We start from the raw sequence: 21,361 nt of genomic DNA, 5'->3' as shown, positions 1-21,361 counted from the left end.
TTTCAAAGATTTCTTAATGTTCCCAGGAGTCCAGATAAACTGTTCCATCTACCCTGCAAATGCTGCAGCTATAGGTTATCTGCGATGCAAAGATCTCCAAATTGTTTGCTGTACTACCGTATTTTAGAAAAATGATCTGAAGGATGCTATTGGCAAAGACCAACTGCAAATAGATAACCAAATCATTTACATTCTTTATCTCTGTGTAGTAAGATATATATATTCCTTTGTTTTCTGATTTTAAATCAACCAAAGTGCTTTACTGCAAAAAACGGGGGGTTTGGCTTCTTTCATATATTGATTGTTTTACTATTGTTTTGTGGTCTTTAAAATATACAGCAGCAGGAGGAGGAGGAGGAGGAGGAGGAGGAGGGTGATTGGACCCACTACTATATCACCTACTATGCCATGAATGCCATTTACCTAAGGAATACATATTTAGCATTAATTATTGAGAAGAATTGCAAACTTCTTTCTTCATCTCATTACCCTATGGGTAGATAGGGTTTCTGAGAAGGATGGCTGTGTTTCCTTTGTTCCCTTTGCTAGCACTAATAAAATCTTCCCAAATGCTGATCACTGGTTTCCTTCTCCTACATAAGTGAGACCTTTTTCCCATTGGAAATAAGCTTTCTCTTCTTAATTGTCTGCAGAAAGAGAGAGAGAGAAATAAGGAACCTTTTATCCTACTACCCCAGGGAATTAATTAATTCTCGCTCCCCTTTTTATATTTTATATTTATTGTCAGTTTTAATCGTTGTTGTACATGTCCATGGATTTTTAACATGTGGTTTTAAATGCTTTTAATAAATAAATTATAGGGAACCATTTCATTACCCTATTGTTCCCTCTCCAACTGTAACCAAATCATCCTCACTGTAGTCTTCTAAAAGTGATTAACCTCCCAGAAGTTAATTGGTATCTTATTCTAAATATTACATGCCTCACTTTCCTTACATAGCTCAGTGTTGAGAATTGCCAAATGTAATGAAATAAATGACAGTAGAGAGATTATATTTCATGATTATGTACATATGCATGTGTTTATCAGAACATGATCCCACATATGCTTTTTAAAAAGTGGTTTTTTCCAATTTTATAATTGGAATTTTATATTGTTTTGAATAAAAAGGGCCACCCCAAATGTTTGATATTTAAGTACTTGACACTATAAAAAATATTTGGTTAGTGTGCATTAACTCAGTGTTAGGGAGTGTGGTAGCTCACATGGTTGGAATGTTGCATTGACAATCAGCAAGCCTGTGTTTGACACCTGAGTCCTGCTGTGTGATGGGATGAGCTCCTGTCATTTGCTCCAGCTCCTGTCCACCTAGCACTTAGAAAGTGTCCAAACGCGAGTAGATAAATAGGTACCACTTTGATAGGCAATTAACAGGGTCATGAAAGGAGCCTCCAGCTGGATGTCCTCTGGGCAATGATCGGTGGTTTGATGATCTTGGTGGGGGCTCTCCAATTATCATGCCCCTGTCATGGACCAATCACCACCTCCTGCGGCTGGTCTTCCGCTTTGCCACCCCCTGCCGTGGGGGTACGGAGCCAATTAGATGGTACCGCCCCAGGCGCTTAATGGATCCTGATAGGTTCCAGGCAGCGCTGGGGTCCCCACCTGCCTCCGTTGCTCACAACTCGGCGGATGCCCTAGTGGAAGCCTGGGAAAGGGTGGCCACTGAGGCACTTGACCGAGTTGTACCCTTGCGGCCCCTGACCCGGTGCAGATCCCATCGAGCTCCTTGGTTTACCGCGGAGCTCCGGGAGATGAAGCGCCGGAGACGGGGCCTAGAGAGCTGTTGGAGGTCCAGCCGATCCGAATCCAACCGGTTGCGACTAAGAACCCATATTAGGTCTTATCTCACAGCGATGAGGGTGGCGAGGTGTAATTACTTCTCTGCCCTCATCGCGTCCGCAGATAATCGCCCGGCCGCCCTGTTCAGGGTGACCCGCTCCCTCCTTAATCAGGAGGTGAGGGAGGAACCCTTGCAGGGTCGTGCTGAGGAGTTTGGTCAACATCTGTTGGATAAAATCGCTCAGATTCGGACCGGTCTGGACTCCAACTGGGCAGAGTCCGACGATCAGGACACGGGCGGTCTTGTCAATGTTATCTGGGAGGAGTTTGATTCTGTGACCCCTGAGGAAGTGGACAGGATTATGGGGAGGTTGAGCTCCACCACATGTTTATTGGACCCGTGCCCTTCTTGGCTGGCTTATGCAGCTAGGGAGAGGACACGAGGCTGAAAAAGGTATTTTTTGCAGAATGTTTTGCAACATATTTGTTCTAGAGCTGACAATAAGATTTAATGTATATTAACAATGCATAATCATCCAAATGTGTTGTGTGCTAAGTGATTATCAAGATCACTGTTTTGTGTTTGCTTTCCTTTCAGGGATTTAAAAAGGTGAATCAAAATTTGTAAAGAAAATTTTCTGCAAGCATTAATGTGCAAGAATTTTCAGAGGTTGTTTGCAAACTGGGTTTAGAGGCTTGATATAAAACTTCTCCCAAAATTGTGAACATATTCTTCGTTAGTTTAGAATTACATTTCTGCATAATTGATTTGAAAATGGTTTCTATAATTACATTTCTCTATCTGCCATTTGTTCAAAAGGATGCCTTGCCAAACCCTTTTCTAGTTATTTCTAGATTTGGGGGTTGATAATTATGCTTTAAAGATATCAGACAGACAAAAACAGTTCTGTGAGTATGTGTGAGAATCTAAAAATCTAAATTCACATTTATTTATTCATCATATTTTTATACTGCTGATCTCACCTAAGTGACTCTTGGCAGTTTAAATTAAAAACATGTCACAACATATAAAGGCATAAATAAAAACAAAGGAAAAAAAGATAGGGCTACATTATTAAAGTTACCGTAAAAAGCTACAAAAGTGAAGAGAACACCTTCATGACATTAACCATCCCCACGGTTGCCTAACACACTTTGACCCCCCGACCCCCCGATGCCAATTGCCAGGACTTGACACTTTCTGAAAGCCAGGGGGTCTGCCTCACCTGTGGGTATAAGGTGTTCCAAAGGGTGGGGGCAAGAGTAGACAAGATTCTCTTCCTGGCTTCCACCAGGTAAAATATTTAACTGACTGGATCTGCAACATACCCTTTCTGCCTGATTAGGTGGGATGGGACAATATAATTGGGACAAGATGGTTCCTCAGGTAACCTGGTCCTATGCAATGAAGGGCTTTAAAAGTGATAACCAACACCTTGAATTGGACCCAGAAGCTGGCTTCCAATGCAGCTTGCGTAGCAGAGGTGCTATATGTGAAACCTTAGGGGCGCCCAAGACCCATGGCTCATGCCCCCTCATTCTGCCCCAGGTGCAGCTTCCAGATACTCTTCAAGGGTAGCCCCATGTACATTGCCCTACAATAGTCTTTACAGAAGATGATCAAGCTATGTGTGACTGAAAGAAGAGCTTCTCAGTCCAGGAAAGGACATAACTGATACACAAGATGAAGTTGAGCAAAGACTCTCCTAGCCACCAGCTCCTTGAGCAGGAGTTGTGAATCCAGAAGGACCCTCAAATCACAGGCAGTATTGCTTTATTTGGAATAGCTTTGGCACATTAAGATCTCAGAAGGCTTTGAGGAGCCTGGCTGCAAATTTTGAAAAATAAAATTTAATAGATGTGTAGGTGAAGGTTAGGGAAAGCTGCAGCATGAATATTTCCCATGACATAATACAGACTTCTCCTTTCTGATGTCTCCAGTTACTCATTTCCGAATTTAAGAGTTCAAGAAGGAACAGCAAAATGACGTACTTTAAAGATATTTTGAGTGATACTATAGAAGGCGATCATTTTCATGTCTCAGCAACACATTCAGATTATTTGTAAGCAAACAGGTTAAACAGTTACAATGTTAGACAGGTTCCTACTAAGCCAAAAGAAGTTGAACAGTATTTATGCCAACTGGTAAATATTCTCCCATTTTACTTAGCTACAGCTGTCATATTGGTTAAAAATAAAAAAGACACCTTTGGATTGCAGAAAAGATTTTTTGTGCCCCTCCCCGCCCCTGAGGGTGTGTGTGTGTATAAATTGCTAGCCAAAAACCATTTAAAATGTATGAGGTAGTAGAAGATATATAAAAATATTTGTAAATTTTATATGAATTTGTTTTTAAAAGATAACCTAGTAAAGACAGGTGAAGACTTTTTTTTAAAAAAAGGAATCTGATGGGAAAAACTACTATTTTTAATGGCTGTGCTTCAGTTGCACTGCATATATACTTTGAGAAAAGGTTTAAAGATGCAAATCGAAGATTTGAAAAGGTTCACCTTTAGCTGACAATTAACATCCTTTGTATAGCTGTCCAGAACAGTGGCTGAGATCCAAGGATCTTCTCAGCGTGTCTTGTGTTTCTGGTAAGGATTAATCTTCCCTTCTCTCAGTACTGCAACAGAACTGCAACAGAACAATAATAGCTCTTAAACCTTGAAAGTAAATGACTGCAATAATCAATGTCATGCAGTTCAAAGCAACGAGGACTCTAAAGAATTCCTGGATATAGCTAAAATATCAGGTTTTATACCTAGAACCCCTATGGCAAGAAATGCATGGGTAATCTCTGAACGCTGTACTCAATGAATATATTTAATCTGAAGCACCAAATTTAAGCAAGCTGTCCCTCATGAGGCTAAGCAGAAAGGCAAAATTCAGGTGCTTCACCCACCCACATAACCATCTGTTGGAAGCACAAAGCAGAAATGTGCAGAAGCACAAAGGCATGAATGGATGAAGCCAAAACATATTAAAACTCTAATTGGTTGTCGTCAATATGGCTATAAATTATCAAAGAAATGAGAGAGAGAGAAAGAGAGAGAGAAGGAAGGAAGGAGAGGGAGAGAAAGAGAAGTAGAAGGAGGCAGAAGGTGACAAAGAACTCTAAACAAGAATGTTTATCAGCTTCTACAATGCTATGCCTGTTTTTCCATTTAAAAAGTGTGACAGTCACATAACAAACAAGTGTTAATGCATTTAGCTTGTTGATGTAATTAACAGTCTGCTGGAAAAAGCTCTGCTTTAAAAATACAGAAAAGGATGCCATCTGCTAATGTGGAATCAGCTCATGTTCTATTAAGAACTCAGATGCATGCCAAAGTATGCCAAAAGATTCCCATCAGCTACCTTCTCATTATCTAAGTCTTTAACTGTCTGCATAATGGGCAGAAATGAACAAGTCAAGCTGTTAGACGCTACTGCCTCAAACACAGATTAAACAAGAAACCATTTCCAAGTGGTCTTGTCCTTTTTATGTCTACCACCAAATTATTTTTGTGGGAATCCATGCTAGAACATTTTCCATGTCAATACTCAGGTTATGGAATTTTGTTTCAAAGCAGATGAAGCTTGCCTGATCTTTGAAGGCATTTCAATGATCAGTGATCCACTTGGTTTTTGGTGATTTTTTTTATATTAGCTTTGAAAATCCTTCCAAATTTAAGGTGTAAAATTCAGTCTTTGTTCCTGATGGTATCTTCTCTGATTCTATTGTGCACCTGCTTAGAAGATACTTGTTAAAATTTCGGAAGGTATTATCATGGTTGGTTGCACAGTCGTCCAGATGTTCAGACTGGGTTTGGCATTTTTGTCCACCTATTGATGGGCAAATATTGTTATTTCACGATGTTAAAGGAATTGCTGCAGGATGTAAGCTGTTCCAGATAAAGCTGTGTTTTACAGATGACTGATGGTGAAGCTGTGTTTTTCAGATGACTGATGGTGATCTTGTCAATGTCAGTGCTGTTCTAGTGGTGCTTCAGATGTTTTAGGATTGCACCCAAGGCACCTATCACTATTAGTATTATCTTTGCTTTCTTTTGCCACAGCCGTTCTACTTCTATTTACAGGCCTTTATATTTTGTGATTTTTTTCTCTACATTCAATATGTTGATTCAAGATGGAATAAAAATCAGTGGCACCTATTTAAATCACTTAAGATTTGTGGATGATGTTGTTCTCTTCTCACAAGACCCAGAAAAGCTATAGAGACACATAAAAGAGTTGCATAAAGCAGGAGAGCAATTTGGCTTAAAAATAAACCTGAAACAGAGCCAGGTTATGTTTAATAAATTCATTAAAGAAATATATATACATATACATATACAAATACCTTGGCCAATTGATCTCAATGGAAGGTGATAAAAAGAATGGAACTGCATGTTAAGCATATTTTTCAAGAACAACTTCCCCCTATACCTGAAGAGAAAAATTTTCGATCAGTGTGTGCTACCTGCTTTAATGTATGCAGTGAAACATGGACACTAATCTCACAATCAGTACAAAAGCTAAGAGTGGCACAAAGAGCCATGGACAAGATATATGCTTAGCATTAGAAGATAAGATAGAAAGACCTGCACCTGGATCAGAGGACAAAGGAAAGTACACAATATCATCCAGAGAATAAAAGAATGGAAATGGAAATAGGCTGGTCACATAGCAAGAAGAACTGATGGCAGGTGGACCAAGGCAGTCATAGAATGGATCCCACTTGATAAAAAGGATCCACAAAGAAGACTTAAAACAAGGTAGATCAACAACATCCGCAAGTATTGCGGGCCCAATTGGCAAAAAAAACCTCAGGAGCGTGTTGATTGAAAACATGCGGAGGAGGTCTTCATCCTGCAGTGTATAGACCAGACATCTCAAACTCGCAACGTTGCACAACGTATGGGAGCTTTTTCGCCATTGCCGGCAATGGGATGGGCGTGGTTTCCCAGTGATGCGTCCGGCCCGTGGGCTGGCAGTTTGACACCCCTGGTATAGACAATGGCTAAAATGATGATGATGATTCAATATGTTGGGAATTACAGTTTGAATGCAATTCTTTGCAGTTACCAAGAGCAGAAAGTAGATGGAGCTTTGGTAGATCTTCACCATTTCTATAGTTAGAAGAAAAAAAAAGTCCATGAAAGACAATGGTTTAGGCCAAACTTCCCCAGCCTAGAATTTTACAAATACTGCCTAGTGATTTTCTGAGTTTCAGGGTACATCTGGATTCCTTAATAGAAATTAATCACTAATCATTGTCCTTTGTATAATTTTGAGTAATATTGATGAAACACTTTTTGCATGATCACATTATCTGTTAATATCATACCTGCTCTTGTAAGTTTAATATCATTTTCTTTTCTTTTTCTTTTCTCCAACCATTTCCCTGGGTTGTTTGCAAACTCATTTTTTTGCTTTGCCTAATTCATTTTTGTTTCTATATCTCTTATTGTTAACATAGATAATTGTCACTGCAGAAGCTTAATTTGTTAAGAAACATTTATCTTCTCTGGAAATATCATTTATTCTTCTTTTTCTTTTTATCTCATCCAAAATAGTTTGTATTTTTTCCTGTTGTTCTGAGCTCACTGTTATATTATATCAAGACCTCTAATGAAAGCTTTACTGACATCTCAAACTATTCTTATATCAGTACCTTTATCTACATTATTTTCAAAAAAGGAAAAAGAAAAAGAAAACCTCTTTTACAGTCCTCCAATATTGGTTCTTTCGGTAATAGCATTTCATTTAACTTTCATCTGAAAGGTCTAAGCATTCTTTTATAAACCACTTACTGGATTATGATCTGAAAAAGTATTTGCTAATATCTCTACTTTATAAACTTAGATAGCCAAATTCCTCAAAATCCAAATCATATCTATTCCTGAAAAGGCTCTATGCCTTTTAGAAAAATATGTATGCTTTCATGCCAACAAGCTCGACACTGTCAAGCCACTAACAAAAAACAACCTTTGTTCATTTACGCTTTGTAATTTTAATATTTTTCTCCAAAGTCTATTTGTGGGGAAATCACTCCATTCCAATCCTCATAAAACACCAATTTTCATAAGAATATCTCATTGGTCTATCCGTATGTCCAGGGCTTTTTTTCTCATAGAACGCTCAGAACGGAGTTCCGGCACCTTTTTTGGATGGAACCTTGTAGGGTAGGCAAGGCGGGTTGTATGACATGTGTGAGTTCCGGCACCTTTTTCTTTTACAAAAAAAGCACTGCGTATGTCCTTTATGAAACTATACTTGGTACTGATTTGAAGCATAAATTCCCAATTTGGTTGACTTCCACCGCAGCATAACAGTCAATATAAGCTCTTGCAGTTAGGGGTTTATAACAAAACCCAAATGAGTGTTTCCCAAGAATTTTGTGTTTCCTGATGGGAATATTTTTTGCACATTAGTATTTGGGTTTATTATTTTTGGGGGGAGGGAATTTCTGTTTTGTGTATTTGTAGACTACTTCTACTTCTTGTTGTTTGCTGCCACTCCCTTGTGTCAGGGTCAGAAGGATGGAAGGACGGATGGTCCATCCTCGGGGAACTTCTCTCTAGCAGTGTGTGCTGTTCTGTCTGTGTTATTTATAGTGCCTTTTGTATGTGGCTTTTTAGATGTTGATTGAGTATGTTGATGGGCTGGCTTTTAAGTTGTTGGCTGCCATTTGCTAGTGCTGCTCAGCCCTTCTAAATACTTGATAGGTTGGTGGTAAATCAACACTCCTGTTGGCTAATGAGGGGCCAGTTTCCCAGGCTTCAATTACTTCCCTGGCTGTTTTTGTGCCTGCTCATCCAACAGTCTTAGTAGCTGCAAAATTGAATGTGTGTTCTTGTTCATTGCAGTGTAGGCTGCCAATGAATTTGGGTCTCCTCATCTGACTGTGTTCTTGCAGTCTGGTGGTTAGCTTCTTCCCCATCTGTCCTACATAGTCACAGGGGCAATCCGTGCAGGGGATTTTGTAGTTTCTTATTTTATTCTCTGGAACCTTGGTTAGGATTCAGATTGGTTTACTGACGACTCTTCTATACATCTCTCTGCCTGTAAATATCTCTTAATGAAATTAAACTTTATACTCTGTTTTTCTTTCTCCCTCTTCCTCTCTCAGTCCCTAAGACCAACCCCAAATAGCAAAATAATTCCATTATTTTTAACTGCTTGTTTGTTTTGGAATGGTTTCAAGGCTCTAGCTTTGACCTTTAGAATCTTAAATATTTTGATTGGCTCCCTTAAGTTGTATATTTTAATGCTATTGTTCCCATATAATTATAAACTTAATATTTCTCTTTGTGTTCTTTGACCAAGCTAGCAATTATCTGCTTTGTTGAAAAAATTTAAAGGTCAGTTCAGTATAGCTTGACTTCATGCTCATTGCAGGGATTAGTACATTCAAAAGTGATCTGTAGAATTTCATCAATATAGTGAATGTGCCATTGCACCACAAGCTTTGCCCCACACATTCAAAAGGAGTTGTGCTTGTATCATTGGTAGTGTTGATATATCCATTTTAGATTCATAATGTGGGCTAACATGGATATAAAAAAATATATGAAATCACTGTTTACTATGTCAGACCATGAGCATATTGCCTATAGAGACTTGCAACAGCTCCAGATCAAGTGGGCCAAGACCTTCCCTTTTAATCTCCTTTTGTACTGCTATTCTAATCCTGACCAGTCCAAGCAAGAGGTGAACATTAAGCTTCCCACTTAACAGTTTAGCTTTCTGACATGGTTTCTATTGTATTTCCATCTCTCTGGAGGATGGAACGAGATCCCTCCATGAGATCTAATTGGCCCCTACACTGCTAGTCTTGCAAAGGGCTTGAAGACATGGTTCTTTGTTCAGGTTTTGGGGGAGGATGACTGAAGGTCCTTTTAAGTGGTGCAGGATTGGTTTTGCTCTTGTCTGTTTTGCTGTCTTTTATTGCTTGCTCTTGTTTGCCATTACAGTATATTGTTTTATTCTTCTTAATAATGTTTACTTGTGAATGCTCAGAGTCATTGGCAGCAACGTTTTCTTAAGCACAGTAAACTTTCTATTAACTATCAGTATAAATAAAAGGATCCTGTTCTTAAGAATGAAATGCATCTGCAGGTTAATGGCATTGGATCCATCCCATAGAGGCTAATTACTTTCCTTGAAGACGTTTTCTTCTCAGCATTCAATAAAGAACGAAAAAGACTGCAGAAAACAAGCTGAATTGAAGGGACATTCATTATCTTTTGCATATATTGATCTTGGATTGCCCAACTTCTTGCCTTTCATATAATTGGAGAATAGATTTTTTTTATATTTTACATTTTTAATTCCATCTTTATTATTTTTATAAATAATTCAACCCAGTGGACATACCTAATAGTCCTTCCTCCTCCTATTTTCCCCATAACAAAACCCTGTGAGGTGGGTTGGGCTTCAAGAAAGTGACTGGCCCAAGGTCACTCAGCTGGTTTCATGACTGAGATAGAACTAGAACTCACAGTCTCCTAGTTTCTAATATGGTGCCTTTAAACCATTAAACCAAATTGGCTCTCATGAATATCTGGCAGTTTGTCATTTTTGGCCTTCATATTTTTATAATGCCATGTAGTAGACTCACCTGATGCTGTAGAGCATGGATGTCAAACTCAATCGCATCATGTGATGTATCATGAGATATCTCAATGTTTTTTGCCTTTGGGGAGCCAGGTTGGGCATGGTCTCTGCGTGATGCATCTGGCCTGCAGGCCGCCAGTTTGACACCCCTGCTGTAGAGTAGAAAACAGGAGATATTTCTTATCTACAAACCTTTGGGTCTTTTCACCTGGCAAAGCTCCTGCTTTGGGGTAGTAGCTTGCTTCATAAAGTGCTATCACATATTTTTCAGGAAGCATTCTTCCCTACTTTCCAGTGCTTGTGTAAGAGTTGTCTCTCCCTGTGCTGTCTTTCTGGTGATTAAAGAACACAGAGGCAAAAAAAGAAAGAAATATTATAATGCAGCCTATGCTCAGCTGGAGGATTCAGTGCTTCCTTGGGAGAAATAGGAGCTCACAGGATATAACCAAAATTAAACTTTTTTTTTAAAAAAAAAGGTAAAATATAACAATATTTTAACTTAAAATATTAAAAATGCACACTTTCAATAGGGAAGGAGATAAATACAAAGCTGTTTGGATTATGGAAAAGAGCTCCTTGATTGTGCAAAAGACGGTGTAATGCTCCCAGTAGATCATAAGATGTTGCTAGTCTTCTACCAATAACTCATTACTGTCCCAAAGTCTCCATTAAACAAGAGACGGGGCAGAGAGTTCCAAATTAATTAATATTACAGTTCACAAGAGGTTTGAATGTTCCCATGCATAGCCTAAGGTATGCTGCATAGCCAACATCCAACACAGTTTCCTATGTTCTACAAAGAAAGAGAGACTATTTTTCACATGCAGGAAAATAGTAGAATAATAAGACCTGGAGCAACTGTAATTGATTCCTTCTGATTAGTTTCAGGGGAAAGCCTTTATTTTAGCAAATTAAATCACAGCATTCCAAAAAACACAACCCCCCCCCCCAAAAAAGCCTACCTACTTTTCATCCAAATTGCTGGCAGATGCTGTGTCACATACTTCCTCTCCACTGTCATATAGGCTGAGTAAGCTTGCAATTAATATCTAATTCACGTAGATACTAAACCATAAATCATGGTTTACAAACAGCATTAACAGGGTTCATGCAATTTGTTAATCCAGTCTAAGCAATAGCGATAGAACTTAAGACTTATATACCACTTCATAGTGCTTTATAGACCTCTCTAAGTGGTTTACAGAGTCAGCATATTATCCCCAATAATTTGGGTCCTCATTTTACCAGCCTCAAAGGAATGGAAAGCTGAGTCAACCTTGAGCTGTCAGGATTGAAGGAATCAAACTCCTGGCAGTGAGCAGTGAGTTAGCCTGCAATACTGCATTCTAACCACTGTGCTGCCACAGCTCCAAACAAACCATACTGTAGCTTAACATAAAGTATTGATTGTGTCTTCATTTGCTTATAAATTGCTCAGAGAAGACTGTTAATAGGCAACAGAAATATATTTCATAAGTAAATAACACATGAAAGATACTTCCTTGCCAGAATGAATGTGAACCATCTTTTCAGAGAATGAGGTATGAGAAATCTATATGTTGTGTTGGTCCCCTCCTGCTTCCCCACCTGCTGTTGCTTATACATCTGGATGTGTGCATTGGGAAACTGCAGCCAGCCAGAAGCTTTTCATAATAGGTAGAGCCACAGGGCTCTATATTTGGATACACATGATTAGCACAGACTATCATTTGCATATAATTGAAAAATGGTAGGTAACAAGTTGAGATAACAGTTTTTTGCTGGATTGATTTGGTGTTTGATGCTAATTATACTCTTATTTTAATTCTAGAAACCTTGGGAAATCTGGATTAAGAGTTTCTTGTTTGGGCCTCGGTGAGTATGTTATGTCTCTGTGTGTATTTGTTGTAGATACTGGTTAATTTGCATAACTTTGTTGATATTAATGCCAAATAAGTAAATGAATAAAATACAGTGACAATTATTTTTATACAAAATTATACTGGTGTTGCATTTCCCTCTTAGACAATCAAAATAGACTTGTGACGATATTATACTATAGGCATGTTCACTGCGTTTGTGTTTCAAGGTGTCACAGTAGTAAGATGAGTTCTTAACTATTGTACTTCTATAGCTTTCAGTGAAAAGATTTCACCTGTTTTCCTATGTTGGGAGCTAGGAAGTTTGACCATTTATAGCTTAGATACAGCCTGCTGGCTTCTCCATAGGTTGGACTACAATTTTCATTATTCCCAAGCCACCTATATTGATTTGGAAAAGACAGGCACTATAATTCATCACATGAATACTCTTCAAGAAGAAACGCAAAATAAATTGAATAGTTAAATGCATTTCAAGGAGTGCCTGAATAGATAACAAATTTAACATTTTGGTAGTCAGACCCATATGTATATTCAATATTTAATTTGATTTGGGTGCATGCAGAATGCTTTATCTGAAATGAAATCAGCTTCATACTTCTACAAAACTGTTCTATAGACAGAAATTATCTCCTAAAGGGGAATGTTCCTAAGGAGTACATATCCTCCTTCATTTTTGTATACCTATCATCTTCATTTATTTGCAGATTCAGCTGATTCTTTTTTTCTTGCCATTCAGTATTATAATGCATTGAATGTATGATTTGTCCTGCAATGATCATAATGTTCAGAAATTCTAAACAGATGCACCTTCTCACAAATGAAAACAAGAGTAATTTGAAAAGCAATCCTATTACCTATAAATTTAAATGTGAGAAAACAAGTCACAAAAGATTTGGAGAGAAAGAAAGGTTAATAGAACATTCAAGGCCTATCCCAGCCTCTCGTGTGGTACCTTCAAAATAGGTTGGGGCCACAATTTCCAGTGTGGCTTGACTATAGTATCTAGACATTCTAAAAGTTTTATTCCCAATAAATATTTGAAGTGCTAGATTGTGATTTATTCTTTGAACAGTTCAAAGTAACATACCAAGAAAATAGTTTTAAAATTAAATTTCACATTGTAGCAATGCTATTAATGTAGGACAAACATGTATCTGCTCCCCACAGCCATAGTATCAACTAAAGCCTCCAAATATCTTAAGTAAATTAAAAGATCCAGTAGCCCAAGAAGAAATAGTCATCTGCAACATATAGTGTAAGGACTATAAGAGTCATGATGTGGGACAGAAAGACAGAGGACTAACAGTATATCTGTGAAGACCAGCTAGCAGTCAGAAGACACAATGAAAACTCTTCAGTCTCATAACATATGGACAGACTCAACCATACTTTTAACTGGGAAACCATGAGCATCCTAGGCCAAGCTAAATCCAAAAACACTAGGGGATTCTTGGAAACTAGGTATTCAGACAAATCAATCTTTAATAGACAGATTTACAAATCATTCAAAAGAGACAATAAAAAAGCTAAGCAGGAAACAATATCAGAATACATCTTTTTAACAGCCTACATCAAGATAAACAGGGATTAATATCAGACAAATAATCAAGCAGAAAACCATACACCCCCCCCCAAAAGGAACTACCAAGAAGAAAACCACACACCCAAAACAACACCCCTGCCAAAACTGGCAGGACAAGCTACTGTATATAAACAGGGAACAAGCCCCACACTCACTAGCAGTGATGAAGTTAGTTGGATAATGAAACATCTGCAAGCAAATAACCAACTCAGAGAGTACCTAGTATAAGTGTTGCCAACCTTGTATGAGATATGAATGTAACATAGTAAAATTCATTTAAATTCATTCATTGAATTCTTATATGTAAATATGGGGAATGAATGAATGAATGAATGAATGAGTGAATGAATGAATGAGTGAGTGAATGATTCACAGTGTGAGAAAGAAGAATCCAGGCAGAGCAAATTCAGATATTTTCTTTGTCTATCCCCCTCTTCTGTCAGCTAATATAATCTTCTGCATTTCTATTCAGTTGAACATACTTTATTGTTATATTCTCATTTTACTCTAACCCACCCTGGGAGGAATTATATTATGGAAGTTGGAGTAAAATCTCTTTCAACTCAAACTTTCAACATGACTTCTGATGATTTCAAAACTGTCTCCTAGAATTACTGAGAAAACTACACAAATGTGTCCATGTTGTCACTAGTAGTTTGAGCTTCACTTGAGGGGATTTTTATCATTTTTCATCTTTTACATATAGTAGCTTCCAAGATGAAGATCTTTGCAAGTTCTAATCAGAAATATATCTGTAATGTTTACTTACTGCATTTAAATTAAAGACGACTTTGACACTCTTACTCCTAAAATATGGGGCTGTTTATGCAATCCTTCTCTGGTGATGAGGAATCTGGCACAATTTGCACATCTTACTGTGTTGCTATGAGACATAAGCACTTCAGAGCTGTGGAACCCATAGATGACAGCAAAATGTAATAATCAAATCTGACAGTTCCCAAAGCTTTATAGAGCCTGAAATCAGATTTATCTTGAAGAAATTTATCACATAGTTTTGATCAGAATGAGTCAGTCCACCGAATTATTATTGGAACTTGTTTGTTCATAAATTCTTTATTTATTTAAATGATTTTCTAGCTAGTAAGTCAACTCAGAGTATGTGGTAGTCACTATTCTTACTGAGGAGTTATAAATTAGAGAAAAATTCTTAATTCCTAGTATTGTGTAGTGGGTTGTGGACCACATGGCAATGAATGAATAGATGAGTACCGCATGTCAGCTCTTTATTAGTGGTAGGCGCGTACTGAACAAAGGGGGTTACTTGGACCCCTTATATACCTAGCTAGGTGACACTCTGGCCAATCCATCCATCCGTATCTCCCGCCGAAAACCTTTCAGCCAATCTGGCTGCAATACAGCGCCACCTGGTGGTACCTGCAGAGCTGCTGCTCACACCCCATACATAACACCTAGCACAGAAGCTTCAGCTACTTACCACCTAAATCATGGCCCATTTTACCTGAATTTTGCAGAGCTCCCTATCTTTGCTGTTAATGACCACATCTCTGTAACAAGTGGTGCAAATGTCTAATAATCATTCGTTGCCCTCTTTATTATAAGTGGGTGGACTTTTGATTATACCAAAATAAATGAATTATTCTGTTTTGGTATTTGGGAATAAGCTAGCTAGCCAATGCTGCATGCACTTGATTCACTGGACAAAATGGTACGAAAGCTGTCTTTATGTTCAATCTTGCTAAGCAGAACAGCTCTCCAACACAAAAATGTCTTAGATGCTTTTCACTCTTCTTCATCACCACAAGCGTTTTTCTTTCATAGGCATACAGACCTTTTCTGTGTTCTACTCATTGTTCCAGAGAAACCATTAAACATTAAAATGTCACAGGGAAAACCATTGCCTGCCTGTATCATTTTGATATTTGTAGATATAAATACACTAGTCAATACCTTTTCTACGACTTTTATTACTCTTCCGAGCTAATCTGTAGTGTACAGTATTTCCTAACTGCTGGTTCCTTTACTGTTGAGAATTGATTTTAAAAAGCTGAAAGCCATTCATCCCTTCAATATCTAGATTGCCAATTCCTCTCTTCTGCCTTTGGCTGATTATTACTCTAGGCACCCAGGTTTCTAGCATCCAAGTTATTTCCTTGTTTCACCTAGCATGCCTTTCTGAGTCTATCTACACCAGCTTCAATCATTTTTCTGAATTTACTGCCGCCCACAGATTATATATACAATATATATTGGTTTCATGACAGATGACCTTTCATGATGGAATTACTCTACTACCTATGGACATGACTTATATGATTTATATATTTTTACTATTTTAAATTTTTATATGCTTTGTTACATTTCAAATTCCTTTAGGTTACTAGAGTCCCTAATCAGCATTACCAAATATTGTGCTGCCTGGGAATTCTTGGAATTGAAGCCTAATATGTGAGGGGAAATTTACTTTGGGAAAGGCTGTTTTACAAGGATTTTGATTACAAATCTTAAATTTTTGTCTTTGTTGGAAACATTTAAAATAAGATTGAAGCTGATGTATCATGTCAGTTCTGAAAATCTAGAATTATTATGGTAGCTGAAAATTTTGGAGATGGTTTATTGGGAAACTTAATTTTCTATGCATAATCATTAAAGCTTAGTAAATATATTTATTTGCAGTTTGTTGTCTTTCTCAATATGTTTGAGATATTGAGCCATTACCACAACATCAGCAGTGGTTCATTATATAAGAAATAATTATTTGTACTTTTTGCTGCCTTTACAAAAATCCCATCTGGTTAGGTAATGCTATTCCATCTTTTAATGTTTTTTTTTTTATAAAATACATTTCATTCACATAGGCCAAAATAGGCATTTCTTTTGTATAATCCCAGCTTCGGAAATAAAATGCATGGCTGCTTGCCACAAAGTTATTATAAATATAACTTTGTGGCATTTCCCTGGGTGGTCTTGAATGTTAAGAATCCCCTTGGAAATACTGTAAAACTGGATCACTAAGGAGAAATGTACATAGGATCTTCTTCTGACAGCTCTTTGAGTGAGAAATTTAATTGGCTTTTTCATCTCTTTCAGCTGGTAATAAATTGGAAGCACTGAATGTTTACAGTGGTATCTAAGTCCAAAATGTTTCAGTAACAACATATTTAACAGCAAGCTTCAAAACATTTGATATTTGGAAACTGTTTGCTACATGTGCTGCTCCAAGGAATCAATGCTTAATCCATTAATGATTACAAACTACCTCAGTACATTGTTCCCCACCCCCAGATTCTGAGTCATGCACTTTGGGTAGTTAGGCTATAAGAATATGCAGAACACGGGGAGGGAATGAAGTGCAATCTCCCCCCCCCACTTTTTTTTTCTATTATACCCAGCAGTTTGAATCAATGTTATGGTTTCTGCTGAAATCTATGGACATTCTCAATCAACCGGGCCATGATGAGGACCCAGATTGTTGGGGGCAATTAAGCTGACTTTGTAATAATGCCGCTTGGGGTGTGTGTGTGAAAGCCCTAATAAGCAGGCATATACATAGAATGAAGGCTACTGCTAAGCTTGTAAGCCGCCCTGAGTCTTCGGAGAAGGGCAGGATATAAATGGAATTAAAATAAAATAAATAAATTATCCCAAAGGTGCTTTTTTCAAGAGGCAACTGGACTTTCTTTGTTTTTCCTTGAGTATGTTTTGCATCTCTTCCAATAAGCTTCTTCAGTTCTGGGTGAGTGGTGGGGAACGTAAGAATTTATATTCCTTGCATTCTTTCTGAGAGTCGTTGAGGCCACTTGGAGGACCCTGAGGGCAAAGGTCAACCTCCAAGTGGCCTCAATGAACTCTCAGAGAGAATGCTAACAACCAGATAACTGCAGGGAGTATGAATCCTTCTCATTCTCCATTATTCAGTCAGAACTGAAGAAGCTTCTTGGATGAGAAGCAAAACATCTTCAAGGAAAAACAACGAAAGTCCAGTTGCTTCTTGAAAAAAAGCACCTTTGGAACTCTGATGAAATCTTTCTGCAAAATACATTAAGTCAAAAGAAAGAGGGGAATAGATTGTGTCTACATGGTTGAGAGTACGATTTTTGTTACATTTTTTTTCTTTTTTGAAAATGTCATTCAGCTTTTGGAAACATATTGGATTTGCAGTTAATTTGCAATTATAACAGTAAGGTTATTTGAGAATTCAATGTGTCAGAATAAACTAATCTGATCCATGAATCCTTGAATACATTTATAGATTTACATTTATTCCTCATTTATTTGGATTTTGCAGTACTGCCCCCAATTTACAAAAAAATGCATGATTTTTATTTTAGGCCTATACTATGAATATTTCAGGAATAAATGTATTTTAAAATGTATATTTGTTATAAAATTATTTATATATTTGTGTAATATGTAGGCAAATGCAGTATTTTAAGCTGAATTTGAAAGAAACTAAAATCCTTTTTTTTATTAAAAAGTTTTAACATACAGTTTATCTTTAACAATCCCCCCTCCCCCTCCCCTCTCCCTCCCCCCTCCCTCTCCCCCCTCCCCCCTCATATATATCAACACTCCTCTCATATAGGCCTTGCTAGCATCCCAGACCATATCCATAGAAGTATCCTTATTCATATTAATTTCAAAAAAATCCTTCATTCGCTGTTTACACTCTTCCACATTTTCCTGGTTTCTAAACAAATTCTCATTTACGCGCCACGAGCGCCTATCTCCGTTATCCTTATTAATCTCTAACCATACTGGGCTATGGTCAGAAATAGCTCTTGCACAAATCTTTATCTTCTTAATCCTAGAAAAGAAATCATTAGTCAGCAAAATAAAGTCGATCCTAGAAAAAGATTGATGTCTATCAGAAAAAAAAAGTATAATCCTTTTCATGCGGGTGTGTGTCACGCCAAATGTCTCGCAATTCCAAATCATCCTTCATTTCAAAAAAAGACTTAGGCAGCCTGGCATGACACGGAATACGCTTAAAAAAACCAGCCTTATCCATCTGTACGTCCAAAACGCCATTCCAATCCCCCATAAAAATAAACGATTTGTAATCCAACTGAGTAAGCTTTGTGTGAAGTAAGCTAAAAAAGTCAGCCTGTTGTTGTTGTTGATTAGGAGCATACAGTCCAACTAAAAGCGTTTTTTTGCCTTCTAGCAACAAGTCTATCATTACGTATCTTCCATGCTTATCTGCTTCAATTAAGTTTGCTGTTATAGCACTTTTAATATAAACAACCACTCCATTTTTCTTATTCATTGCAGAGGCAACAAATTGCGTACCCAGTCTTGAGTTCAGTAAAAACTTTTGGTCCATAGCCCTAATATGCGTTTCTTGCAAACATATAACATCAGTCTTAAATTGTTTTAAATATAAAAAAACTTTCTTTCTCTTCTGAGGCGAATTTAATCCATTAACATTCCAAGTCAAAAATTTAGTCGCCATTCTTATCGCCCCGAAGCTTTTGGAGCACCTCATCAATGGCCCTGCCTCCTTTGGGCCGCGCTCCTCCCACTGCCTCGCTGTAAGTGCGCTTTGAAAATTCCATAATCTTCTGCTGGTCTTGTTCTTTTATTTGTTTTGCTCTTTTTAAAGCAGCACGCGTCACCCTCTGCTCTCCAGCATCAGCCAATGAGATTATAGTTTGATCCCCTCCTGCACCTTTCTCCTCTGTCTGTCCATCTTCGGCCTCTTGAGGTTTTCCTTCTCCAGATCCCTTTGCAGCTTCCAGAAGTGATAGTGGGGTTGCTTTTAGAACATTATTGTAGAATTCACGCGCCTGTGCCACAGTAACCAGACGATATCTTTTACCTTCATGCATCGCCACCAGCCCAACTGGAATCTCCCATCTAAACCTTATGTCACGTTGTTTAAGTTCCTGCACCAAAAATGCAAAGTCCTTTCTTCTCCTTAGAATCTTTGGAGGAATTTCCTTTAAGACCAAAACTTCTTGATCAGCAACCACTACTTTAGTATCATAGGCAGCTTGAATAACTTCATCTCTAATTTCTCTCTTTGTAAAGTAAACCACCACATCTCTAGGTAGCTTCCTCTGTCTGGCAATCCATGAATTCACACGAAAAACTTTATCCATACATCCCTTTATTTCAGATGCTGGCTGACCCAATACTGCTTCCAGGGCTTCAGAAATCAGCTGCTTTAAATCTTCTTTAACATTTTCTTTTAAGCCCCTAATTCTGATAGCATACTGCATCTGGTGAAACTGAACAAGGCTTAACTCTCTGTCCGCTTTGTCTTCATTCTCCAATACCTTAACTTCTAATTCAGCATTTTTTTGAGTCAAATCTAAAATCTAAATCTAAAATCTAAAATCCTTGAAAGCCTTACAAATGAAAGCTAACTTTGGATGTCTATGGAGATTCTGAATCATCCAGGTCATGGTTGTCCCAAAGCTGCTTTGCTGCATATGTTTTATCTTTTTATTGATTTAGCTGTAGGCATGGTGATCTAGATTAACAAATCTGTGTGGAAGAAGATTTCTTCAAGACATATTGTAGTGTAGTGCTAGTGGGAAATAGCAGTTCAGTGATGGAGTAATCCCAAATCTTTCTGATTCTGGTGGGCATAAATTAAATAAATAAGATCTCAAAGTGTGAAAATGAAATCCAAATAGATGACCTTATTTCATTTGTGTTGATAAATTAGGTTTCTTTATTAACAAAAGGTATAGAATAGTTTTCATGGTGTTTATATCTGTGTTCTTTAACACTATTATGCTTGATTCTGTCTATCATCTCTGTCTGCCTATCATCTATCTATCTATCTATCTATCTATCTATCTATCTATCTATCTATCTATCTATCTATCATAGGGATCTAATTCAAATTTCCTCTTGTCTATTCCTCTCCAGTTTGCATTGTGCCGTTTTTGGAGATCTGATGGGGCAGGGTTTCTTAATCTCAGAAAATATAATTAGAAGAAACTAGAAGGGAGAACTGTTTGTTTATTTATTCAATTTCTATAGCCACCCATCTCAAGCAATGACCTTAGGCAGCTTACAGTTCCAAAATAATTGGATAATATGCCTTGTAGGGTGACCCGATATACAATTTTGGTGATGTTTTACTAGCAAGTTACAATTATTAAACTATAATCATATATAAATATATTATACTATACTATACTATACTCATTTGTATCATATATCAATCTGCGTGGAGTACCGATGCTTGTCTAAGGAGAGAACACTTGGCATGGTTGACATTAAAAACAATACATATTATGACACAAAACATAATGTTAATTAATATGTACAACTCATTAAGCTATGTGCCCCAGTGGTTGCTGTCTCCACAGGCTTTTATTATACATAGTATAACTTTAGTTTACTCACTCTCAGGCTATAAATATTAAGTTTCATTTGTGCCATTGCAAATTGAAGCCAGCCGATCACTAAAATAAACCAAAAAAAGCCACCTGAGTCATTTGGAGTTGGATGATGCCTAAATCAAGTAAATTAAATTAAATCTCCTAGCTGTCCATTTGTATATAGTGATAA

The 21,361-nt window shown here is 37.5% G+C and overlaps 1 protein-coding gene across 2 annotated transcripts in view; it reads left to right on the top strand.

Moving 5' to 3' along the window:
* KCNAB1 (potassium voltage-gated channel subfamily A regulatory beta subunit 1) overlaps positions 1-21,361 on the top strand; it is a gene marked incomplete at its 3' end in the record, with an annotated part of 148,654 nt that overhangs the window by 67,604 nt on the left and 59,689 nt on the right. For both annotated transcript variants that reach the window (XM_083364606.1, XM_083364605.1), the window contains exon 2: positions 12,219-12,262. In XM_083364606.1, coding sequence (XP_083220732.1) covers positions 12,219-12,262 — 44 coding nt within the window. The remainder of the gene's footprint in view (positions 1-12,218; positions 12,263-21,361) is intronic.

The sequence above is a fragment of the Vipera ursinii genome (assembly GCF_947247035.1).
Source record: "Vipera ursinii genome assembly, chromosome: 5".
Classification (NCBI taxonomy): Eukaryota; Metazoa; Chordata; class Lepidosauria; order Squamata; family Viperidae; genus Vipera; species Vipera ursinii.
The sequence above is the reverse complement of the archived record's forward strand: the minus strand, read 5'-3'. Positions and strand labels throughout refer to the sequence as shown.